Raw genomic sequence first — 26682 nt, 5'->3', positions numbered from 1 at the left:
TTCTGGCTCCCAATAGTAGTTTTTTGCAATGACCTGGCAATGCCATAGCTTCCATTATACCTTGGTGGAGGCATTACACCTTGTCTATGATAGCATAAATGATCATTATTTATGATGTCTATCTTAAACCCAAATTTTGTCTAAAATTCTACTTTTGTTAAATTATCATTTTTCCTAATCGATCAACGTTATTCCACTACGTAAATACATATTTTATTAGTTTTATTGCACAACTATATCCTAAGGTTGCATACGTTGTATTTATCATGTTTTTTGTAAGGAGAATCGCTTACTTCATTAGCTTGCCAAAGTATGGTGTCAAAGTATCATAACCAGTATAGCTAAAGCATGCTGCTAGTGGTGCTCTAGGATAATAGAACAGATAATTCAGGCACATTTCGTCAGTTGTTGCTTGACCTCCCTAAAATTGATTCAGATACAAATGTAGAAAAATTTTAATTATGGTTGTAGTTTGTATACGCTATTTTGAGATAGTTTAATCAAAGTTTAATTTTTACATACCACAGTGACGTTAGGACGGCTTTTCGTCTGGTAAGTACAAGTTAGGGCCAATGAATCACCCTATAGAGTCAAATGGTCGTCATTAGTTTTAGTAGCATGACATACTTAGTGCTCTAATAGGTAATCTGGAAAAAGAAAATAAAACTTACCGGTGAGACAATCACATTGTTCTTTAAGTATACTATTTCCTACAATAGAATAACGACAAGTAAAGATATAGATATAAACATATTCACTCCCTTAATATTATATTCCGTTTCTTTTATTCCCGACTAGTAAGATACAAATTTTTATATCTAATAAATTTTTGCATTGTAGGCCATCTTAAAATTATAGTATTTATAAAGTAAAAACTGTACAAGACATTAGCTTTTACCTGATAATTAAAGTCGTAATGTTTGTTGACAGCAATCGCTGGCAATTCTTTGCCATTCCTAAAGTGTCTAGTGGATAAGGCGATACCTACAACAAGATAGTGAACAGGAATGAAAGAACAAAAACTGTCTTCAGTAAGTAAAACAATAAAAATGACTTGATTTTACGAAATGGTGAGAAAATCTAATCGTAAATTACAATTTATCCGGCTAAAATAAGATATACCATACCTGCAAGATGGGTATGAAAGAATACTCCAAAGATATTGATACCAGGATTGTACAAAGCCTATAAAATATATAGCTTATTAGAACCAATAAAATTAACATTGATACTAAGATTTATAAAACCTATAAATATACATAACTTATTAGATACCGACTAAATTATTTCACACTTAAGATTAAGTCAAGATTGAAGCAATATTTAAAAATTTTTTGCAACGTAGTAGATAAATATAGATATAATTAATACCATTTTTATACTTATCAATAATTATATGAATCCCTAAATTTATTTGATGGCAAGTAATTGATTATCAACTCAAACTACAAAAATAGGGGTTCTAAAATTATCACAAAAAATAATTTGTTATGCAGCTAGAATCTAGAGTTACACATACCCTATCAGTACAAAATTGAGGACAGTAACCAGTAATATTCCAGCTCGATTGCTTTTCCGGAATGGCCATAGTAGCAGTTATAAGATGGCCAAGAGTTAAGACTCCGATATCATACTTGCGAATTTGCTTCGTATAATAGATTCTAAAGCCGGAATTATCAACAATACCTACATAAAAAGGACCTCGTGAGATGGAATACATATAAAGCAGGAAAAGTCTGCAATCTTAGTTTAAATAAAAAATTATTATAATTCCAGGCGCTTTTAACTGCAAGAAAGTATAACTAAAATGGACAATTTCAGATACCTGCTTTTTCCTCTGGATTATCATAATGCATTTCAATAACAGTAAACTTAGGATCATCTTTTCCACCGAGAGAAAATCCGGTATCTTTCGGGAAAGTAATACCCTATACGGAATCGATCGACACTTATTGCAAGAAGCAGTAAATTCAACTCTAGGAGATATATCGTCAAATAATCTCACTAGAAGCCGCAGTGGCAGCCTTTCCAACTTCTAGTGCCAACTCTATTTTCCTTACCTCACCACCGACAGCCCAACCGGCCACAAGAGCACCACTACGACAATATCTTAAAGCAATTGGCATATTTTCGGTATCGCAATCAGCACTGTAATCATGCCAGTCGGGACTAGCTGGGCATTCGTACATTATCATATGATGGACTCTTCCTTGATTGCCTTTCGTAATGATTGGCTCAATCTAAAGTAAGAGAATCATTGCAGTAAGTGAATTTACTGTTAGTTAGCTGTTTGGATAATTCCTGTTAAATTAATAGTAGTATAGCTAATTTTTTGAATGTCTGTACTTTAAAATGTAATAGTTTTCTCTGTGTTGGTCCTACTCAAAGTTTTCTAGTACTTAGATTTATACATATTGAAGAATGGTATATTTTATCTTTGAATATTGAAAAAGAAATGTAATTTGATTACAAATACCGCTTAACTAAGTAGGTATTAGCTAATCTTCATTAAAAATATCAAAGGTAATAAGATACTGAGGTTGCGGGTTTCATAAAATAGGGGATCACAATTCAAGATTTCTTATTGCATTGTAGTGACCAAATCTACAGTTAACAGGCCCACCTTAATGATATGATGTTTACTAGTTAGATCTGGTAATTTTGAGCCTACACACCAATACGCCGTTTTTCTGGCTGGAATTGTAGCCTATATCGATATGGAGAAAGATTTATTGTGATGACAGGACAATAAATTATAAAGTGAGACAAATTTTATAATAAATGAAAGCATAAAGAGATCTCTCGTTATGATTTTTTTAGCTAATTACATTTAGTACACGACATTCATGAGTCTGCACATCCGATGGCATGGAAGGTTTATCATTTTCAGGCATTCTCTCGAATAAATTCAGACTACGAGCACCCATTTTATCATGAATTTGAATATTCGTAGTAGCCGGCGGATCTTGTGCATTATAAGCCCATATTAACCGAGTCGTTCCAGTCTATATTAAAAGGTATTTAAGTGTATTTAATAAAAAGGATTGCTCAGAGAGTGAAAAGAACTCAACAGTCTAATATTTTTTAAAATAGGAAATTACATCTAATAGCAGGTCTTTAGGATCTCCAGTATTAAATTTTCTCCAAAATTTAATCGTTGTTGTACCATTCCTCTCGTAACCTGATACAATGTAATAATCTTGACTGCTATCCAATACCGGTAATGATCTGCTTTCCGCAAATCGATCCTAAAGTTAAAATATGTAAAATGATTGGTATACATACCCAGAAATAGGTAAACAGCTATAAATTTCAGTCAAGCAGAATGAAACTTGTAGCTTATTTTTAATACCTGTAAGTAGACTTTGCCATTATTATCAACCCACATAATAACAATGTCAGATCCAGGCATTTTACCAGTATAAGGCGAAATTCCAAATCCTATCCAACCCGTTGTCTTCACTCTTACGGTAAATGTCATGGTTTTCTTATTATTATCAAAAGTCCAATCGAGCAAATATTTTAAATCCTCATCCAAGGATGCATGAAATTCATGTTGACCAGTGGTTTCCGATTTAACTGTTATAATTAATGCTAATAGAACCACTGCATAAGTTGGTGCAAGAAGTAAACGAGCCATTTTGAAAGAAAATTCTAAAATTTAAATTAAAAAACCACATTATATATAATACTGTAGTTAAAATTTCATGATATAATTAAGGTTTTGTCTATCTTAGTCATACTAAGCACATCTTCACTATTCTATTTTAGTGACCTCGTAACATACAAATTAATGCCTATCTATAGACACTAGCAAAAAATATACTCGCACACAAATTCAACAAAAATTGAGATATTTGCAAAATAATTTTCTGCTCTATCAAGCCTTGTAATAACTATAGGTTCTAATTCTATCCATACGATAATAACGGAACGATAACTAGTTTGCAAATTACTTTAATTTGGACAAGGTGCCGTGATAAATGATTTGCAAATAGCTAGGTATGACGGTTTGTTTTTTAAGTAGATGGATTTTGCAATAATGAAAAATGCTAAAGATCTGTTTAAAAATGGAAGGGTGTTACGGCTTTTATATAAATTTTACATAAGATAAACAGTAGTTTAAATCATCCAAAAGTCATGAATAATCAAATAAATTTAGAAAATGATGTAATATAAAAACCTAAACCGTAATTTGCCTATAATAAATAATTAGTCTCATGCATATTATAAACGAAAAATTTGCAAGTTCTAGACGAACCAATAATGTCAAATTGTATCACAATCCGATAGGAGAGATTCACTAATCTGATCGCTGCTGAAATAACCTGGCAATTCGGAAAACTTGCTATTTATATAGATAGTCGAGCGCATCGAATATAATAGCTATTAGTTTGAATGACAAGCTTTTATTGTCATCATTTTACGGTTGAAATAATTATTTAATTAAATATGTATTTACGGAGATGTTGATCTTCATCATTTAGTAACAGTAATTAAATAGATGCTTTATGAACATTAACGGCCATCATGAGCTAAGAGCCATCATTGTTCTCATGAATCCATTGGGTAAATTGTTAATTCCTGCTTATTATTTAGAAGCATAACCAATCACGTTACATTAATATATATTCTATCATTTCATAACACCACAAATGACCCCCTAATTGATACTATGTCTATTGAAAATTGCCAGATAAATAATAGAAAAGTTAATAATTTTCCGTAAAACATTCTTACGTTGATGAACAACCACGCAGTTGCTAGTGCTGTTGTCGTAATTAATCTGATTTGATATTCTACTGCCTCGTTTTTACTCATTCGCCTTGCCAGTTACCATATTGCAATTTGATATTCTGCTTTCTAACTTATGTATGATTGCCTATACAATGTCTGTTATATGTGATCAAGTAAACACCTGTAAGAGGTCGTGATTTGAAAACTTTGTTGTTTTTTTATAGCTAGCATGGACCATTTGCTTTGCCATGCTCAATCCAAGTTATAATAAACAATTGTTAAGGATTTATTAAGGAAAAATTTTCCTTAATCCACCTAATTATAATCATACATAGATTATACTGAATGATCGTATTTTAGTTGCCTCAACGGCATTAAAAATATAGGATGATACACGAGTTTTTTTTTCCACAAAACTCGCCTACCTTAAGACTCTTTTAGCATTACGTAATGCTATATTTCTTGTCATGTATAGCTTTTTCTATAGATTCTATCTGAATAACACAAAGTACAACTAAAGAATTAAATAGACTTCGATCCTAGTTATTTAATTTGAATAAGTTATTGAGACTATGCTAATGTGCTATGTCATATTTATTTACAGAGCAAACGCTCATGCATTACATAATGTAATAGAATATAAACAGTAATCTGAATTAATACTTGCGAAAGCCAGTCAGAATCAGACATAGAATTCTATATCTTATAGGAAATAAATTCATTCCGTTAATTAAGAATCAGGATTGCAATTAAGGAGTCTGAACGGGAAAGGAATGCATATTAATCGCTAAAAACAACATGCTACTTCTATTGATTGCAAGATACGATGCATCAGTGAGAAAACAATCCAATTGGTTCAGAATGAAATGCAGTTGTAGTTCTTTGAAATTGAAGTTAATTTGAGACATTAATTTAGCCTCTAATATGGGTGTTGCTATTTTCGATTGAATATAGAATACTACATACCGGTAGTATCTTAGCATATCAAAATGAAGTAATAAATATAGAGATAATAGACCACGCATTAGTTGAGCGTAGGCAATAACATTGGTCATGTGAAAGCAGAAGGCTAAAATAGAGACGATATAGGTTTAAATGTGTTGATCTCTTTTTACGATTATATCCCAAAGATTTCAACTAACTTCTATTAGCTGCTATATTCAAACTTTTATCACTACCTATTCACAGATACCAACAATCACTGAGACTAAGCAATCATCTTTTATCTATTTGCTTTTTAGCCATTTTACTGGAATCTTCCGCAAAAAATAGAATGCCTGTTTACCGCGGTAAAAAACACACCTACCAATGGCATGGCAAAATTGAAATTGTCACGTAAGATTAAATGGCTACTTATTTAGTTTATAAACTCTTACTGACAAAGAATTTTAAATTCTAATAGTAGAAAGACTGTAAATGAGTAGGAGGAGTTAATTTACTGTCCCACTCATGCTATTTTTTTCATAAGTTAACTTGATATGTAAATGAATGCATCTTATGCATACAATACTTATTTCGTCTGATACAACCTTGACCAATCAACCTTCATCAGCTAAAATATATGACATCATTATTACTATATTGTAAAATTAGCATGCACTATACAAAAAAAGATTAGGTGATGGAATAAACAGTTAATCATCTAAAATATTTGACTATATTGCTTATGAAATGAGATTCCACGGCTCAATTTACGGAAAACTTCATTTTACAAATGGAAACTAGTCATCTTATGCATTTCATCCTACTTTTAGAATCATTTTATATATCAAACACTAATAAATTTAACATTTCTCGTAAACCAATTCAAGACCTAACTATTAATAACGGATTGTATATGAAAAAATCATTGTACAATCCACGAGGTGTCAAGAACTCACTTAAAAATTGTTAGTACTCTCGGTTTTACCTATACAGTAAATGTAAAGCAAATCGTCAGTTCTAGTGAATTAACATAATATTCACTTTTCATCGTTTATCACCAGGCAAAAAAGGTTCATTTTTGCCAATTTCATAGACGTAAATGTCCTATTTTGTTTACTAAATGACAAAAAATAAATATTTTATGTCTTCCTATTTTTATTACTTAGCTACTGCACGTGGCTCCTTTGCATTCGTACGCATAGCTGAAGCAATTAGGCTCATCATTAATTTTGTAAATAATTATAATCCATTAATGTAACTAATAACGGATTATATCCTATTTCCTACTCAAAGTATGTAACATAGATAAATAAAAGGTAAACTAAGAACGGTATTTGCTTAGTTCGTTGCTGAGCATCGGTACTTAATTAACTTTTTAACATCTAATCGTAACATCATTTTAAAAATTGATCTCTAAACGGCGCCTAATAAAAAGAAATACCGACCCTTAATTACATTACGCTTAACTGTTGAATCACTAAACTTTATTGAAACCCTTATTCATACGTTATATGCTATTTCAGAGTACATTTTCAATATCAGTAATTATTAAAATAGAAGCTATGAATAAATTTATGCGTTCTAATTCTAATCTGTAATATCTACCCTATAAATTCAGTTTTTGTAAGCTTAATTTTCAGAGAAAACAATTTACTGATTTTATTAGTAAACTATCATGAGTTCAATTATGTTCAAAATGCATGGGAACTTGTGCAATCACCCCATGTATTCTATATTACAGAATTCTATTACTCATAGTTTGTACATCATTAAGCATAATTTACCAATTTTGAATTTTTACTGAATCTTTACTAATAAAGAAGCTATAGTTTAGGTTTATTCTATTACAAATAATAAATATTTTTATCAGTAATAGTAAATTTTAACCTACTACATAACATCTAAAATTCGTGCTTCAAGAATGTATTACTGTTGTATATCATTGAAAATACAATACAACTAGATCGTAATACACATACAGTAGTTCGAAAACTATATTATGCTAACTCTTTTATCGTTAGTAAAAAATTTAATTAATTGTAAATCAATCAATTTCCTCAATAGTTTAGCGAGAAATAGCGAGTATAATTTCTACGCATTCTCATTCCATGGCTGTAGAAGGAAGGTAAAAAAATCACGTTACTTACAGCTTAGTTACTGTGACAGTGTTATATACTGTATTAGAGTAGAAATATCTATGTTAGGATAATTTTGTTAGCTTATCCTTATTTGGTTAATTTCTAATTTGGATATACTGTGTTTTAATATAGCACTGGCTTTATATGACAGTGACATATATACATATACTGAAATTAATAGTTATATTAGGGAATGCGAATTATCTACTTACAATTCTAATCATTGTGATTGTAACTTGCTTATGGTAGATTGTAAATTATCGTGGAAATGTTCCGTGATAGGACGTATCGTAATCTAACTATTCTGTATTGGTCATCAGATGTCTATATTCGTAAATACAGTTGTCTGCATTAGGGAGCAGTAGCTAAAATTAATGTCTAATTCAGTGAATGATTCCAAAGTTTATCGTACTAACTATGACTCATGAACTATTGAGGAAGAGTATATAAATGCAATATATCGCGTAATAAAGTTAATTCTTAAACTTAGTGTTTAAAGTAAAATACGAGGCGTCTAAGTCTTTGTGTAGTCTTCTAGTAGAGCAAAAGTGTTCCTGATAGTGCAGATATCGTTCCTTGATATGTGATTCAATTCTATGCATCTAGCATTTGAGATATTATTCGAAATGACATAAGTAAGTTTTGCAGTTGTAGTTAGATGCCGTAGGCGTTAGCTCAAGCTGCCTATAGTCCATTTTTGCATAATTAATTGAAGATTGATAGATTGGAATAAACAATAACTGCTTTTCAGCTACAGTCAATAAGCGATCACATCGTAATCCACAAATATGTGAGGTGATCGTAGATATCTACGTTAATAAACATAACTGAAGATAATGTACTACTTTTATTAAAATGATAATATTGCTTTATAATTACATCATACTCGCACTATCTGACAGCATGGATCTCTCGTTGTACTAAACACTAAAACAAAAGATTTATTTTTTAACATCTAATAATTTAATACAAATTATATAATGACTCTTATATCATATCTAAGTCGTATTATTATACTAATCATAGCACTATAAAACGTTGGATAGTCTATTACTGCGCTCGAAACATTCTCTTAGTTAGTACATAATTAAATGTAAAGAGTAATCTTAATGCCATAATTGCTAGTACTTTACTAACGAATGCAATAAGGCCATTTATGCGTACAGTAGTTACATTTGTAGATCGCTGGCAATCATCTTCGATGCTATATTATGATAAAAATTGCAATTTTGACCAAAAGTCGATTTGGCTAGATCTCGAGAAGCTGCATTATTGTACAGATCCCTAAACACGTTCATAATATAATCAGCCAAGTCTTAGTATAGCATGCAAATTTTAATAAATCACAAGTATTACATATCATACGCGTATTACCGATATAATGGTCGAACAAATTTCATGCGACCCTGTTCAGTTATGAATGAACAAGCTACAGAATAGGAATTCTCCCAACCACCTCGTACACAAATCCGCAGCCATCTATGTAATTCCACATGTATTTTAGTAATATTAGTAACAAATAATAACATTTACAGTGCAATCAGTAAAATTACATTGAACACAAAAATCAATGATCTAAGCGTAAACTCCAATACCTTCTATTCTATAATAAAATAACGACATTATAGTCGATGTGATTATCGTACATAAAAATATTTGCAATTTACAATCTACCTAAAACGAATTTCTGAATTGATGCGAGTACCCATTGAATATGCTTTATCCATTGCTTTTACCTTCTTAACTGTAATCGGTGCCTACATTTTAAATAAGTGTATCTACATTTAACAAAACTAAATCATTCCTTACATACTCGTAAACATGTTGTAACGCAGAGAAATATTACCTCAACAAGTAATTTGGAAAGAAATTCGATTACTTGAGGAGAAGAAAAGTCTTTAATATCATCACTACTAAAGGATTCCAGTTCTTCTTCCGATGCCTATGTACAGGTTGTTCTAGAAATTAACGCGATCGTTCATTGACTATAAATCTACATCTCTATTTTATTACCTTTAACCAACGATTGCATAATTCTGTGCAAGCATCGGCCAATGATGTGTCATATCTGCAAATTATAACTATTAAGTTAATAACTATACAATTTAAATGTAGTGTTAACAATTCAACCGAATATTTTAACGAATATAAACTAAAACTTACTCTAATGTAGTAGGAGGCATTCCGGGTTTGTTTATCCAGCCGTCCCAATCGACTTTCGCGAGAGCATCTTGAGTGTCCTTATAAAGTTTAACAATTTCGTTACACTTAACATAAAAAATTTTAATTTTAATTCCTAAAAAAATTCACTGCGAGATGGCACTCTCACTTTATCAATGAAGTAAGAGAATAGATAATCTTTCCATTCCGAAGTCTTTAATGATTTGTATTTAAAATGCTGAATATAGCTCTTAAGGAAAGGTTCGAACACCTCTGGACCTCCGACAACTTGCTCTAAGTGATACAAGAGTGCAAAACCTTTTTCATAGGGAACGCTGGAGAACGCATCATCAGGATCTATTCTGTCTAATTTAGGTACAAGTGCCGTGAATGGATGATTATCTCCGTATCTCTTGACCTGATAATAAACATTAATAGAACTAAAGTCAGCACTATACCATGATTAAGTATAAAGAAATGATTTAAAATTAAAGATTTAATGTGTCGGCTTACACAATAAGATAAAACTTACACTATACATCAGATCTTTCCATCCACCTTAAATTAATGAATTGAGTTATAATTAAGGATTGCTGAATATTTTACTACTATTCAATTTAATCCACTTTTGCATGTATCCTACAAATATCAGAGCTGAGATCATAACACAATTATACTTACGTACCAATAGCTGCGAACTGCCTCATCTTTTCTCCAAACATTCGACCGGCAATTTTACGTTCTACAAATACTGTATGACCTTCGTTCAGCCTGTTCAATTATACCAATTATTAAAATTTCGTCATTCGTAACTAAAATCCGCTATAGGAGTAATATTTAATTAATAAGTATAATACTTAATAAAGTACATACATACCAAAAATCTTCCCAAGATGCGTTAGTTACTAGATTGCCTGTCCAACTGTGAGCGATTTCATGTGCAATTACCTTTTATTTACATTCGTTAATTTTATACACAATTTATACGCGTACGGTTACAGTCGTATGTCATAGATACGTTAACAAATACAAACAACGAAGAGTGATAATATTTATAATTGAAAAGTACTTACATTTGCTAAAGATTTATCGCCAGCCTGTCGTAATTATAAAGGACCATAGTAATTATTAGTAACGATCTAGTTTATCTTTACACATTTCCGTTATTATTAATCGTTCTATACCGTGTATTATTGCTTCTATAATTGTACAGTAATTATACATATCCTTAGTACATAGATAAGTACTGTACCAGTAAAGTTGGTGTAACAAATGTAAGGCAAGGGTTTTCCATTCCTCCATAAGGAAATGATGGTGGTAAAAGTAGTAAATCATACTGATCCCATAAATATGGCCCTAGTAAGTCCTCGGCTATTTTAAGCATTGTCTCAGTCTAACAAGTATAGAAGATAATTAATTAAAGTGATTGCTATAAAGAAGTAATTTATAGGTGCTTAAATAAGAAAATTTTATAGTTTACCTCTGAAAATTCGAAAGCACCAGCGTCTACGGTCTCCTTTTCTGACCATACATGAGATCTTGGCCCGATTCTCCTACGACATCATAATTAAAATTCAAAGTAAACGTATATGCAACTTATAACTGGGACTAAATAAGGCTGAAATATAGTATACTACTCTCATCAGATAATAAAAATCATCGTATTACCTGCTTTCTAATGCACCGACAGCTAAAGCAATCAGGTAACTTGGAATCGGAACCTTATTTTATTAAGGTGATTGATGAGAAAAACATAATAATTATATTACCTTAAGTATAAATTTGATTTAATAGAGAACAAATTGCCTTATCCGCTATGAATAATACAGTACTATAACAAGGCGAATCGTAGTAACTAATAAACTGATATATTTAGAAATCGATACAATTACCGATTGTTCAGAAAAAAATATTTTCCTAGTAGGATCTTTGGTATCGATCTCATCTCCTCGGCGAATAGCACTTGTTACAGCAACGAGACCTGAGGGTACATTGAGCTACTCAATTATTAATAAGATATTCTTCGGTTAGAGCTCGTATAATTACGTAAATGGCAATTAATCACTTTTAAAGTATACTATTATTCTTAGTACTATGTCGTTAAAAAGTTTTATTCGGAGTATCAAAGAGCAGCTTGCTTACTTTTGCTTTATAGGTTATTTTAACGCCAGGAACATCTTGACAAGGCACTAAACTTCGCGCATGTATTGCCTACAGTATAACATTACAATAAAGTTTATCGTGTAGATATCAAATTATGATATACAGTTAATGCTCGTAGACCGTTTTATTCGGCCTATTTGCAGCATCATAGTCAAATTACCTGACACTGAGTAAACATGTAAGGTTGCTTTTTGCCGGAAGTTTGCAAAGGATCGAGCCACTGTATTGCTGAAGCGTTGGGGTCAGTTTTGTATTCAATGCAAATATTCGCTTTAGCGCCCCTGATAATTATTACCGATCATTTGGAATTCTAAATTGGGTTTTAAAAATACCTATCTGTATACGCGTAAATCCGTGAGTAATAGCAAACCTGATTGTTTCAGATAGTTGAATTTCTAAAGCGGTCCCTAATGCTGGAATATTTTCCGTAAAGCTGTAGTTGAAATCCTTGCCCGTGTCATTATCAAAAATACGAGTTACTGCTATATCACGAGTATCAAGGATCTATATCGAGAATGAAGAAATAAATGAGTAAATTCTGTCAGTAAAATGTCTACAGGCCTATTAATTTGGTAAACATAAATATAATATAAATATTTTTACATTGATGGAAAGATTAATGAGTTGTGATCCCCTTACAGTATAGACTATCATTAGCAAGTTAGATAATGGATCTAGCGTATGTTGCCGTAGGTCGTAGCACAGTCTATCATAGCAACTAGATGGGTCTCGGCTTGAGCCATTAACTAAGCTTGCACCGCTCCAGCTAACTACTATCCAAATAAATGCTGTATAACTTGTCAGTCCAGTTTGGGTTAAATTTAGGATTCCTGTATTAAATTATCTACATAGTGGATAAGCCTATTACTACCATCAGTCACGGATATAGCAGAAGTAAGATTGATTTATACCTTAGATTACGTCGGTATACAGTACAATGATTAATTATAATTATGATCTTATTCTGTAATTGTTTGCTATCGGTTGCATTAACTTTACGGAGCTTCATTATGATTTCAGGGCAATGCCAACTGGAGTCTCTACAGGACTATATTACAGTATTTACTTGAAATTTGATCGCAATATTGAAATATTTTTATAATAACGATTTTGCCAGGAAATTTAGTCACATTGACAAACCGAGCTGATTCCCAAAACACTTCTAATATGGTACATTAATCGTGAAATAGTTAGAGAAGCCTTTCAATCAAACTATACCTAAGTAATAATAACTGAGTTCAGATAGAATTATATCTCAATATGGAAAATTCTCTAACTACAACTCAGGTAATCGTAACATTTATATTTGCAATCATACACATCGAAACTGCTCCACCAGTAATTGAAGCATTCAGCAATATTACCAATTTCGACACATCATCTGCTACTACTTGAGTTGCCAGGGTAACATTTCCTTCAATTCTTTTCGTATCAAAGTTAATACTCCAGTCTAAAGACATATGGGAAACTAAACATTGATCAAAGTTAGAAAAAGACGTTGGGTCAGCCATGGTTGCCTTGGATAGGATCCGTAGGTTGATGAAATGGAGAAGTCGATTCGAGAACTGCAGACGAATGAATTAATTAAATAATTAATTAATTAGTAAACATGGAGTTGGGCTCCCAGCGTCAAGAGAGCCATTAAGGTACCGTGCGCAGTAGCAGTCTGTAGTTCATACTGTGCAATACGAAGCGTTGCAGCGAGCCGTATTTCTATGCCTTAACTCTCATGCCGATAGCACGACGATGACGACGAGAGCCTGAGCTACTATACTGTACGGTGATGAAGCGCTATAGACAATGCACTACAGTAGGACGAGTATACTACTTTGTATAGATTCTCAAGGGCTTTTCAGAGGTCATACTGTCGTCGTTGATGATCTACTGTGCAACACTTGCAGCAGGCCATTTGCCTCCGTTTACGAACTACAAATATTGTTATTTGCCATTGGATAGCCTTGAGATCTTTTATAGTTTACTCTGCTAACGTAAATAGTAATTACTGTAATATTGCTAGGTGAATCATAACATGGCAAGTTTGCATCGGTTTAGTCGATTTTCTGCAGGGTTGATGCTTTCCAGTAGGAGGATTTTACCTGCAAAAGTTGCCGATGGCCAAGCAGCTTCATTCAACAGATGTGCTCAATGTTGCTACTCTTCCTTACGTTCAGAAGCAATAAAAGATGACTTTTATGCTGAAAGATTAAGCGGAGATCAGGAAGGTTAGCAATTTAAGCATAATTTCCTGGAGTAGATAATAAATTGTATGATTTGTTTATTGATTGATTATAAAGTGATCTTATTTCACCATCACTTCGAACAGGTATTACTGTCTTTACGTTTAATAGACCCAAAGCTAAGAATGCTATAAGTAAACACGTTGCTAACCAGGTAAGGATAGGCTGAACATGACGAGATATCGGTATAAACAGATACATTGATGGCTGCATATGGAGCCATACAATCATGACCTTTTTACTTCTTTGACCTGCAAATGTATTATTATGGAATATATTTATAGCTGAGTCTTACTGTCATTACCTTGTTATTCTTTATTCTTTACACAGCTTTTAGCTGTGTAATGTCTTGTATTAACAGGCAATGACGCTTTACATTCAAAGTTAGGCCAAAGTGCATTACGAATTATGATCACTAATTTTTGAGCTCCATGTCACCAACTGCGATTCGTATAAGAATCCAAAATACTCCTTCGTTTTGTATTATCTCTGCGATCTAAAAGCTGTAATCAATGCATGTGCAGATTTTTCAAATCGCTGTCATTGACTGACAAGACTGAATGTAGTGGTCTGATATTTCAATAACTCTTTTACGGTTAAATTTTGATATTGTAATTTATTACGCAATTCCATACTGCCCTTCAGATCACTTCATCTTATACTCGCTGCATGCTGAATTTCCTTGAAGTGTATTGCTAAAGGACAAAGTTAACATCTACTGTAATCTGCCAAATCAGTTTTGTTATGTCTACTTTTTTGTCTTTTAGTTTCGAGAATCAATAGAAGCTGTGAAGCATGACAAATCCGTCCGAGTAGTCATTCTCAGAAGTGCTGTACCTAATATCTTTTGTGCCGGTGCAGATTTAAAAGAACGATTGCAAATGCCGCCTGAAGAAGTTGGACCTTTCGTATCTGGTCTTCGAGCTTTATTATCTGGTATTGCTGCTTTACCAATGCCAACAATTGCTGCATTAGATGGAGCTGCATTAGGTGGAGGGTTGGAAATTGCTCTTGCATGTGATTTTAGATTAGCAGGTATACTTGTATATGCGAGTAGATCTTATACAATACGATCCATTAGATTATTTATTTGTACCATTGCATTTATTAAGATGAAGACCTGCTGTAGCAAATAAGTCTGTATAATATTATCTGCAGTGTGTCAATATTATAGCAATCTAACTACATTATAAACTTGCTATATTCAATAGCCTCAAATGCTAAGTTAGGTCTCGTTGAAACAAAGTTGGCAATTATTCCTGGTGCCGGTGGTACACAACGTTTAACACGAATTGTAGGAATTGCACAAGCGAAGCGGTTAATTTTCTCCGCTAAAATTCTTAATGGACATGAAGCTGCAAAAATAGGTTTAGTAGAAGAAGCTGTCGAGCAATCTGTAGAAGGCGATGCAGCTTATCATGCTGCTGTATCATTGGCTGAACAAATTTTGCCACAGGTTGTTATAAAGGCATTCAGTTAAGAAGCAGTGACCTCTTCACACTAAAGGAAATTATGTCTTACTATAATAAATATACTATAGGGACCCTTAGCTGTGAGGATGGCTAAAGCCGCAATTAATGGTGGCATAGAAGTAAGTTAATAATCTAATTTACTTAATCTTGACGTAATTTTCTCATTTTTATCTGAACCTAAACTTTCCATTAACGAATCATTAATCACTAAATACAATTTAAATTAATACAGACAGATATAGCGACTGGCCTTGCATTGGAAGAATCATACTATGCTCAAGTAAATTATCAATCAAACTATAGATACTTTAGAGGTATCAATTTAATGTGACTACTCTAAATTGATATATTCTCTTATACTGCAGGTTATTCCGACGAAAGATCGTATAGAAGGATTGAAGGCCTTTTCAGAAAAAAGAAAGCCAATGTATACCGGAAATTAAGAGTTTTCGAGATTCTTAGTATACGTTCACGAATCACCTGGTTTTTAGACATCTGCAATATTTTATACTGCTTATCTACTAAATGCAATTTTATTTCAATGATATGTTCGACATATCGATAGGCAAAGAATTCTCATCAATATGTACTACCATTGAAGCGGCTTTACTACCTATGTAGAGTAGCTTCTCTTCTTCTAGTCTAATTAAAATTTTAGTAGATCATCCGGTAGCAATAAAAATATTATCGTGGAAAAATAATATCCCTTTGATTGTAGAAGATTTAACTAATTTTTGGGAGCGAATTTATTTTAGAATAGCTTTAGTACCTACCAATAACTGAAGTAGTAGGAGTATTAAAACATTTATTTGTAAATAGAATATTTTCATGTTGTGATACCACATTATTGTGTATCCAATTGGATAGAGTATTATTAGAGTAGAAGCATCTAATATTCAAAATTTTCATCCTGACTCCATGCTATATTTTTTATATATACGAACTCATAAAGATATTAATGTCATGATACGGTTTACTTTTACATTTTTAGCTTAGTAAAGGTATAAGCATCGCAGTATCTTAAAATACTATTGGTATATTTGATTAAAAACTTTAACGTCTAGAGTTTCTTGAAACCAACAGTTACGTAGACATATCGCAATGAATAACATAGATTAAAAATATAGTATCTTGACGTCTTACGATCAACTACAATAATGACATTTCAGGTGGAATACAGTATCGACCATCATGAAATATAGTGCAGTATCTTACAGTACGAATACATATGTAATGCTTTAGAAATGAAGTGAGGGATAACAAAAATTATTATGCTCCTCAATATTAGAAGCCATAATCGTATTCAGTTATACTTATATGTTCTAACATAATAAAAAATCTTTTAGATATCTCGCGGGGTTGCATGTAACGATCACTTCCACGGCTTAGAATGCATACCAGAGGCGGAACTAGCAGCTGATCGACTTGTCATAATACTCGATGATCTTGAAGTTTGTACACTAGATAACCGACCTTTTAGAGTGTATTGCATATTAATAATCGTTAGAAATTTGCAAAAGATAAAATATTCAAGTTATAGCTCAGACATACTTTGGGTCTTTGCTTCTTCGAATAAGTGAACATCAAGAACTTCTCGAATAATTTCAGCATGTAGTTATGATTAAGGAAAAACCAGTTTAATTTACAAAACTTACTAGAACGTGATAAACATTCATGCAATAGGAGAATAACATTAATTTAACACCTACATTGTCCGTCACGGTATAGCATCATGCAGTATATATATATATATACATCACTATATGTCGTATATCGCTTAAATTCAAGAATTACGCTAGAAATTAGTTGTTATGAAAAGATATCATCAGCAGTCAATATTTCTTGCTCTCCTGGAATAATTGGCCTAAGTTTAACGACTGACTGCATGGCAGCCTTAATCATGCCTGCTGACCCAGGTTTTGCTGAGGATTTGCTAGAAGAAGTTTTCTTAGCTCTTCTTTCTGTTGGCGGAGAAGGTTGACATGACGCTGGCAATGTTCCTCGGATCATCCCTTCAGGAAATTTTTTATACAGCACTTTCATTCCTGAATATATTCAAAAAATGGACAATTATAATATAATGAAAATGTGCAACAAAAATTGATAATTTAAAGTGAAGACAAACCTCCTGATAGTATAAAAACATTGTCTACTTCTCGTTGTACAAATGTGGTAGCAGTTTGAGGAGCAACGGTTTCATCTTCGTCATACAAGATTATAATTTTACCAGGTTTGTTTTTCTAGAGTAGCATCTTTGTTAAGAAAATTATATGCAAAAGATAGTACAACTGTATTCAATGGGCAACTTAATGAGAGTAATATCAATCTGAATGTATGCTTAGGATACATAAACTAAAATTTCTTTGGAAAAATAGTTGCATGATCTCGATAGCAAGGTCGTTGGATAGTTTTTTGCTAATAAAAATACAATAGATTAAATTTGATAAGAGCAGATAGGATAACATCAATAGCTGTAAACTAAGCTTAAGCCTACATAAGCATCATACCTCCAACTATATGACAAAGTCTAAAAGAGTCTGGATTGCGAACGTCAAGCAAAAGAAATGGGGAAGAATCGTCTACACCGTAAGGATTTGTGATAGGCGATTTCACAATTGGTTTCTGTGTGTTGTTTTCCGGTGTTGACTTTATTTCTTGTATATCTACTTCGCCGAATCCTTTAATGACACTGTCAAAAAGGACAGTAAAAAATGATCAGTGATTACGTCAGGTATAGCTAACTTTATGTTCGTAAATTATTACCCCTGCAACGTTGACCGGCTGGTGTCGAGAGCATCGTCCTCCTCTAAAGATTGATCGGATCTATTAGCAACGGCTTCATTATCTAATCTGGAATTTCGTACTGCATCAGCTTCCATGGCTAAAATATAATGCAATAGCAAGTGCCGCTTAGATTGGTTAATTCCAATAAACAATTTCGATTTATGAGTATGACATTGCTACATGGAAGAAATAATAAATGATAAAATGTACGGAAGGAAGGGACCTACCAGCAATTTCTTCTTGTTGGGCAAGATCAGCTACTTGAAGTAACTAGAGACGATGGAAATGGTGATACGAAATTTAGCTAATCAGAGATTTTAAAATGATGGCATGATCATTGTCATACAAGTTTTAAACTAGATATGCAATTTAAAAAGATTAGAGTATTTACCAGCTGTACAAAAGTGGTACATTTCATCCTTCTAAAAATTTCATCTTTTCTGTACTTGTAGTCTAGTTTATATCAATTAACTGAGCATTAATATACCCGTGTAATAAGGCGTAATTACTACCGGCATTTCCCACATCAACATCTATATTATAGAAAACACTTTGATATTCCTGAAGTTATGGTATGGGCGATTTTGTTAAAGTATGACAATAATATCAACTGTAAATAGGAATGATTATGCAATAGTAGGACATTTGAGAGGAATTCACTATTTTAATTTCTAACTTTCCGGTTAAAATTCTTCAACGGTATCAACCTTTATTTTACATTATCCAATTGTTCTGTAATTTCTATCTACTACAATTATACAGAGAGTGATTTAATTAATTATTTATCCATCGTACTGTATAGAGGTATATTACACAACAGTATAGCCTGTACGATGTAAATGATTTCACGTGAAATCATTGCATCAATCATGTCATAATAATGTTTCAGGTGATCACTCCATTCATAGTCTATTACAATAATTAACTTGTTGAAAATCAAATAAGTCACATCATTTCTTACTATTACTTACTTTTATTTAACTCTTCCATTTTTTCGGCATAATTAGTGACACTTGCACCTATACAATAAAATCAATAAAATTTGTTGAGACATTATATTTGCTTTAGATATTTTAGGAGGCGTTACTTGCCATGTAGCAACATCTTGTATTGACAGTCTACCGTTATACGTGTTATTACAGCAAACGAATTTTGATTTTAACCGTAGTACATACAATACAGTAGGGTATATTAATTCTAGGCTATACAAGACTCCATTGATAGGAAAAAGATTTTCAAAGGGATAATTCAATTGAAGAGTGGATAATTTTGTGTTGTATAAGATTTGTGTCTTGAAAATAAGGATGGTCTGACGTTTCAATTGCAATCAAGTAGGGCTACGCCACTTTACATAAACTATACTGTAGTCCGTTTGGTTAAGTTAACGTCAACAATGATGAATTCATTTCTACCTGTATCGACGGTTCTTTTAACATGTTCATATCTAGGATTCCTAGGTATCTTCTTGTTTAAATTCTAATTGAATGGAAGAATCATTCGATAAAATCATCAATAATCTTGTTCATCTTGATTACTTGTCAAGTGAAGTTTCATCTGGATGAACCATACTCTATACCCGACGCGAATAACTACTTGGTACAATCATCGGTTTTAGACGGTCACTACAGTCGTATAGTACAGTAAAATTATTATTATTACTGATAACATCACTTGCTTAACCTACAGTATAACAGAAACTCTTCTTTCATTCTATAATAGTTGATCATGCATAGATGGAATACATTAAAAGTATAATTGTAATTAAAATTGCATGTTGTACATGTACAGTATTTGACTTGCACTAACATAGATCCTGTATACCATTGAGTAGAAATGTCGCATCGATGTCATTCCTTCTACACAGTATTGATATTCCTCTTTCTACTTACTTGGCTGGCTCGACTTGTAGACATCTTGGTTAATTTTCTGGTAATGAAATCAATTGATAACACTGCAATCAGCGATTTACTGATCTACACTTGTATACCCAATATTGTGGATGATGCTGGAAGAGGTTGGAAAGAGTTGCAACCCAATGCGCGATTGATTCTTCCAATCCAAATTGAATAATTTTAATTTCAAATTCGGTTATGTAGAGTATATTCCCGTAGATGGTATAATATTCTAATAAATTTGAACGGATCTACGGTTCTATACCCAATATTCCAGATGATGAAGAGGTTGGAAAGAGTTGCAACCCAATGCACGATTGATTCTTCCAATCCAAATTGAATAATTTTAAGGGAAAATTATCAATATAGAAGATCACTTTGCCAAATTTATTAAAAATTATTAGGTTTAATTTTAAATTCGGTTATGTAGCGCGTATTACCGTGGACTGCCTACGGTGCGATAGAGTAGAACAGCCTCTCGACCGTAGGATAGTGCTGTGGATTACAATACGTTTCCAACGTTTTTCTTGCAGTAGTACGATTCCACTTGTTGTCGAAAGTAGTGATAGAAAGCCCAATACGTAAATGCCTCCATGCGCACTCTACCTATCGCCAACAAGTGCATGTTTTCAAACTGAAGTGGTTGGTTGTTTTGCCGCTGTTACTAAACAACCGACATACACACAGCACGCTACAGTACGGTAGCGTACAGTGTATAGTACACTGTACTGTACACTATACACTGTAGAAGAAGGCGTTTTTGTTGGACTTCACTAGACAGCAGTGGGAGCATCCAGTCGATAATAATAAATTTTCCCTAATAATAATTATTATTACGCGAGTAATGAACTGAAATTGTCGACAGTATTGAAATGCGCCAGACTATATCTTATTCTGTATAAGTTGACTAAATCCCCAATAAAGCTCAACCTACCAAAACGGAAGATAAAAAGCTGCTTTTGTTACAATATTCAAAAAGGTCCGTGTAAGTTAGTCTATAAAAATATGTCGATCTCATCCTCGACACGACGTCTTCATATCGGGAGATATATCATCATATATGGTGCTGTACTACAGTTCATCAGTAAGGTAGTTTGCAATCTTTCAAAGACTTCACCAGACAGCAATGGAGCATGAGTGGAGTGACTACAGGAACTACGAAAGAAAAAATATCACCCTTACCCCGATTTCAGTATAGAAATCACAGTACTGGTGGTAGGTTGATAAACACCTCTCAAATGAATTCGCCATCTTGATATCCAGTACGGTGTTTACATGCAGACTACTTGATGATGCAAGCAGACGACATCACCTACATGCTATTAAGTATTAACAGCTGTAAATCTATACTGAATTCAAATTATCTTGCATCAATCTGCATCGTCTAGGCCGCACAGTAAAGTCAACATTTGACTGTAGAATGTTTGATTATGCTGGATGCTCTTAGCCTCCTACGGTTAGAAATCCTGACCCTTAGACTTTGATAAATTGCTTGCGTAAATAAAATAAAACAACATTGTCGACTGTGTCGCTCCTATACTTTTCTTGATGAAAGGAATACTTTAGTTCATCTTCTGCCTATTGACCTCTTCTACAACACCAAAATTGGCCTCCAATAGCATCTTGCACCTGTTGTGGTTTAAATTTTCAGAACGATTAAGAAAGCCATTCATTTCTAAATGATTCTTGCAACTTGGTCAAACATCTTTGTAAGCAAGGCTGCCAATAATAATAAATATAAACAAGCGACTGTACCACGGTTTATAGGAGAAAACGCATTAACTGTAGTAATAATATCAAGTGGACTTTTAAATTGCAAATACAATAGTTTTAACCATGCTGTAAGATTATCATATCACGATTGTATTCACGAGGAGGAAATGCATGTAATTTCGATATTTACTAAGTTGAATACTGTACGCTGTGCAGTGTACACTTGATCTGGTCCTTAAATGTTTTATATTAAGTAACTTAATTAATTAGCTTTCATAACATAATTTAGCACAATCAGCTAAAATAGTTCTCTTGTCTACGTATTTCCATCAATGTCAACACTGTTAGAGTCACTAAGATACTACTAATAGGGCACCTAACCAAAAACGTATCGTTTTCATGTTTCTGATAAATTATCTACAGTAATATTATTTACAATTGTAAATGATAATGTGTGTTAATCCTGTAAAAAATACCAATTGAAGGCTAATAACGAATGTCAATTTGAATGCCCAACAGTCTCGAAACATGCAGACTTTTGCTTCAGCCCTTGCATTGGCCGGAGCTGGTTTCGCTGCTATTTATGCATTTTATCCTGTTCCAAGACTCTCCTCTAAAATTGAGAAATGGAGAGCTAATGGTTCTTATAAAATGTTTCGCGATTGCAAAGTATACTATAGAGGTAATCATAACTTATAGGTTATACACTATAGTACAATCTTGATCGACAATAATAAATGTAATGTTATGTAAATTGAAATAACACCCATTCTAAGCACTGTAAGTACCAATTATAACGTACGCTTCTAATGCTGTCCATTTACAATTTTAGATGAGGAAGGTCGGCGAGATAATGATGCAATTCTATTAATTCATGGTTTTACTCAAAGTTCCTATGATTGGCGAAGAATCTGTAGCCAATTGAAAACAATCAATCGACGGGTTGTTTCTGTAGACATGCTTGGCTGCGGTTTCAGTGATAAGCCAAATAATACTACCTATGATCTAGCATTTCATGCCGATTTATATGAGCATATGATGTATGAGCTTGGTATACAAGACGTTCATATCTTTGCAAGCGACATGGGTGCTAATGTAGCTATGGAATTATTAACAAGGTCATATAGTAGCATTTTAACCTATCACATATCTTATTTTAATCTACGAGTATGATAATGATCAAGCGATGGAATACATATATATTTCTATCTGCGAAAATCCATAACTTAAAAGTCTTGAACGGAAATTTATGCTAAATAATCTTACGTAAGTCTTCAAATTTCCATCATTTACAGATACGAAGATCGAAAAAGAAGTAAGACAAGCGGTAGCGCTCAAAATCTTAACATTAATAGTTTATGTGTCTTAAATGGTCGTGTAATAGTTGAAGACACCTACATAATGCCAATAGAAAAAATAATATTGTTGCCCTATGTTGGTAAGCTATTCACGTATTTATTATACGATTCTATCACGCGTATTTACCACTTAACGGTTTTAATTAATCATTTATTAACGTAATTTCTAAAAGTCATCTGCAATTTATTATTTTTAATTCAAGGTGCTTTTATTGCTCGTTATGTGTATGGCTTCCATTTATTTGCTAATACTATTTTCAAGTTTTATGGACCAACTAGTAAGCCCAGTCAAAGCGAACTAAAAGATACATGGGCAATTTTTTGCTGGAATAATGGAAATGCAATAATTAATAAATTTGTTTACTATACGGTGGATCGTATAAATCAAGCAAATAGACATGCAAAAACTCTTCAAGAAACGAATGTACCAAGTGCGTAAAGTCTACACAATAAGCGTGATCGATCAATTTTTAGCATTACTAAGAGCTCTTTATCCGCTCTTTGATCCTATTTATTGTTATTACCTATCAATATCAAGTGCATATTATTATAAACTCAGTGACTTTATCTTCGCTGTAATACATGGTTATAAAATCATACCTTTAAATTTATTAGGGTATTTTATTTTTGGTATGGCTGATTCACATATCAGTAAAACCATTATCGATACTTGGAAGTAAGTATAAATGTAGTTGCTTGCTTTTGCCTAGCTACTAGTAATAATCATCGTGTAATGAGTCAGCTTTCTTCTAGCATACCACTTGCTAGTTGTAACTTAGCTTTACTGAGATTAATATGTATATATTAGCTTGCGAGTTTCTAATCAGCTATAAACATTCATTATTTAATATTTTCAATTCCTCTCATGAAAATCATTAGGCGAAAGGTATCGGAGGACTCTATTGCAGAGCTAGATCAAGCAGGTCACTATCCACACTTAGAAAAGCCTCAAGAAACGTTTGAAATATACAAAAATTTCAGGAAATCTCTATTATCAAATTAAAAACTACATCAAATGCAGATGGGCAATAAAATGAATTAAAAGTAATTTCAAGAAATTAATGATTGTCCTAAAGATAATGATCCATATATAAATTAATTAAAGAGAAATACCCTACCATCTTAATATGCACAGGTTGAACGAAAGTAGTTCATTTCTTCATGCTAAAGAAAATATTACGTTATTACATCGATTGCCTAAATTATTATCTTAATCTAAACAGAGTAGCTAAATAGTAGCAGATACTCTAACATTATTGGAAACTGTAATTCACTGAATAGGTACTCTTTTAAGTTATAATAAAATCATAGAAGATTTCTTATTATTGTAATATTATTAGGGAATAATTGAAGTTTTATAGTATCCAACTACTAGATATAATTCTAAAAGTCTTAAATTTCAATTTATACCATAAAATTACAGTAAACGAAATTGTTAAAAGTCCTTGGTTACCGTAGTTGCCCGAGGATTCGCTTAATGACGAAGATCTCTAGAAAATTCCAGTACAATATTATTTTAGAAGTGCTAATTTCAATAATTATACGAGTAATTACTATCGTATCAACTCCTAGCTAGATTTATGACTCGTTAATCTATTTGTTAGAAACAAAAGCACTCACCTTTTCTTTGTACATATTCTGCTATTTCATTTTCCGATACTTTATTCGTTCTCATAATTGTTACGTAAAAGAAATTCTCAAAATATTAACTAGGTTATTGAGCGAAGATATATTCTATGCGGATTTTTACTTGCAGTGCAGTATATAGCTACTACAATGACATTAAAGTTTGTATGATACTCACATAGCATACAATATATTAGTCCCGATGTACTGATTTCATAAACTATACCAGGCTGTATGCAAATGTAGAAATGAAATATAAATAAATAGATAATTTAATAGGTAAATAGTCGTTCAGTGACTTGGCAACTTTACTGCTGTATTCAACAAATCAAGAAAGAAGCTATACGCAAGTGGGTACTACACTATTATTTTAGGACTATACTGTATACTACATGTACGGACTTCTATGACACTAATTTATAGCGTTATAAAGTATATATGAACGCTATACATTGGGTAAAGCACAGTCGTGATTTAGAACGGATTCGTAGTACTTTTTTTATGCAACTGTTACGATACTGTACTATCATGAGAATTACATAAATATCGGAAATGACGCACTCTATGGATCTCCATTTAGATTATGAATTACCAGAAAAAATTCACAAAAATATATTATGTAGAAGATATATGTTCCGGTAGTCCATGATTTATAGATTAATTAATGAGAAATTTTTTATTTTAAGATAGCGTACGTACGTTACGTTGCAGTCGTAAAAATTATTTTTAAAATTCGCAAATCTAAACCCTCATTACATTAATAAACATTAGTCATTCGGTAAGTTGCACGAAACAGATTATATTAGCAATATAATTTATAGTATATACAAGCTGTTTAGTTGAAATAGCGATTAATGCAACGGAACGTTTACGTTAGTTATGATTTTAACTAGGTCACTAAGTGACTACATCATGCAATAAGTAATAAAATAAAGCCCATGAAGTAGGCTTACAATTGTTCATTAATTTATATTTTATACAATAATATTACTATAATATTACTGTATACTCAGTTGCAACAGTCTATAGCTTATATAGTACGTAGATACACTTGTAGGTATGATGTCTGCTTTATTATAATCAAGCATGATAGTCGTTGATGAATAAATATCAAAGTGCACGCCAAAGTAGATGTGAGATAGGTGCAAATTACCCTATCGACTGTTACAATTAATATAATATACTGGTCCGTACATTCTTTGACTTAATAACAGCAATAGCATAGTGCAGACACAAACGATTAATTAATTGCTGCTGTAGCTAATTTACTGGATTAGATGCACAAATTTGAAATAATAATGAAGCAACAGATAGGAAGTAAGGTATAGGACGCTGAAGATACTGTTGTATAAAAATAGGAACAGCTTTCAAAAAATCATAACCGCAGGTGGCCGCCGAATTGACCCAATACTTAGCCGCCTGTGGCTTTAAATCTCTGACCCTTAGACTTTTATATGAACGTTAAAAATTAGTGGATC

At 32.5% G+C, this 26682-nt stretch overlaps 6 protein-coding genes across 6 annotated transcripts in view; 3 read left to right on the top strand and 3 right to left on the bottom strand.

The window, feature by feature from the left end:
* The window catches only part of TRIADDRAFT_55458 (uncharacterized protein), a gene marked incomplete at both ends in the record, with an annotated part of 7158 nt that extends 3518 nt beyond the window's left edge, over nt 1-3640 (bottom strand). Inside the window, 13 exons of the mRNA XM_002111396.1 lie at nt 61-84; nt 294-421; nt 523-582; nt 672-710; nt 899-984; nt 1128-1185; nt 1520-1686; nt 1826-1928; nt 2061-2240; nt 2624-2707; nt 2829-3005; nt 3102-3248; nt 3353-3640. Coding sequence (XP_002111432.1) covers nt 61-84; nt 294-421; nt 523-582; nt 672-710; nt 899-984; nt 1128-1185; nt 1520-1686; nt 1826-1928; nt 2061-2240; nt 2624-2707; nt 2829-3005; nt 3102-3248; nt 3353-3640 — 1541 coding nt within the window. The remainder of the gene's footprint in view (nt 1-60; nt 85-293; nt 422-522; nt 583-671; nt 711-898; nt 985-1127; nt 1186-1519; nt 1687-1825; nt 1929-2060; nt 2241-2623; nt 2708-2828; nt 3006-3101; nt 3249-3352) is intronic.
* A 5328-nt stretch (nt 3641-8968) lies between these two features.
* On the bottom strand, nt 8969-13633 carry TRIADDRAFT_23795 (uncharacterized protein; the record flags this gene model as incomplete). Its single annotated transcript, XM_002111395.1, has 18 exons — nt 8969-9083; nt 9174-9278; nt 9474-9556; nt 9646-9741; nt 9813-9867; nt 9963-10039; nt 10123-10399; nt 10641-10730; nt 10837-10907; nt 11033-11056; nt 11212-11352; nt 11440-11512; nt 11628-11680; nt 11852-11956; nt 12102-12170; nt 12283-12392; nt 12467-12626; nt 13487-13633. The coding sequence occupies 18 exons, from the start codon at nt 13631-13633 to the stop codon at nt 8969-8971; spliced, it is 1851 nt and encodes a 616-aa protein (XP_002111431.1).
* Nucleotides 13634-14151: 518 nt separating this feature from the next.
* TRIADDRAFT_63838 (expressed hypothetical protein) lies at nt 14152-16453 on the top strand (the record flags this gene model as incomplete). Its single annotated transcript, XM_002111905.1, has 7 exons — nt 14152-14344; nt 14446-14513; nt 15127-15394; nt 15571-15815; nt 15900-15950; nt 16064-16111; nt 16197-16453. 7 exons carry the CDS (start codon nt 14152-14154, stop codon nt 16272-16274), a joined length of 951 nt encoding a protein of 316 aa, XP_002111941.1. The 3' UTR covers nt 16275-16453.
* Nucleotides 16454-17640: 1187 nt separating this feature from the next.
* On the bottom strand, nt 17641-20528 carry TRIADDRAFT_55455 (uncharacterized protein; the record flags this gene model as incomplete). Its single annotated transcript, XM_002111394.1, has 9 exons — nt 17641-17876; nt 17957-18031; nt 18339-18520; nt 18595-18712; nt 18843-18885; nt 19007-19068; nt 19587-19634; nt 20028-20091; nt 20505-20528. The coding sequence occupies 9 exons, from the start codon at nt 20526-20528 to the stop codon at nt 17641-17643; spliced, it is 852 nt and encodes a 283-aa protein (XP_002111430.1).
* Nucleotides 20529-22748: 2220 nt separating this feature from the next.
* TRIADDRAFT_55454 (uncharacterized protein) lies at nt 22749-24581 on the top strand (the record flags this gene model as incomplete). Its single annotated transcript, XM_002111904.1, has 6 exons — nt 22749-22902; nt 23053-23338; nt 23516-23658; nt 23782-23856; nt 24194-24254; nt 24458-24581. 6 exons carry the CDS (start codon nt 22749-22751, stop codon nt 24579-24581), a joined length of 843 nt encoding a protein of 280 aa, XP_002111940.1.
* A 1175-nt stretch (nt 24582-25756) lies between these two features.
* Nucleotides 25757-26682, top strand: part of TRIADDRAFT_55453 (uncharacterized protein) — a gene marked incomplete at both ends in the record, with an annotated part of 2159 nt that continues 1233 nt past the window's right edge. The window contains one exon of the mRNA XM_002111903.1: nt 25757-25842. Coding sequence (XP_002111939.1) covers nt 25757-25842 — 86 coding nt within the window. The remainder of the gene's footprint in view (nt 25843-26682) is intronic.

Source organism: Trichoplax adhaerens, genomic scaffold (assembly GCF_000150275.1).
Source record: "Trichoplax adhaerens TRIADscaffold_4 genomic scaffold, whole genome shotgun sequence".
Taxonomy (NCBI): domain Eukaryota; kingdom Metazoa; phylum Placozoa; class Uniplacotomia; order Trichoplacea; family Trichoplacidae; genus Trichoplax; species Trichoplax adhaerens.
Note: the sequence above shows the minus strand (reverse complement) of the source record. Positions and strands in the feature narration are given on the sequence as shown.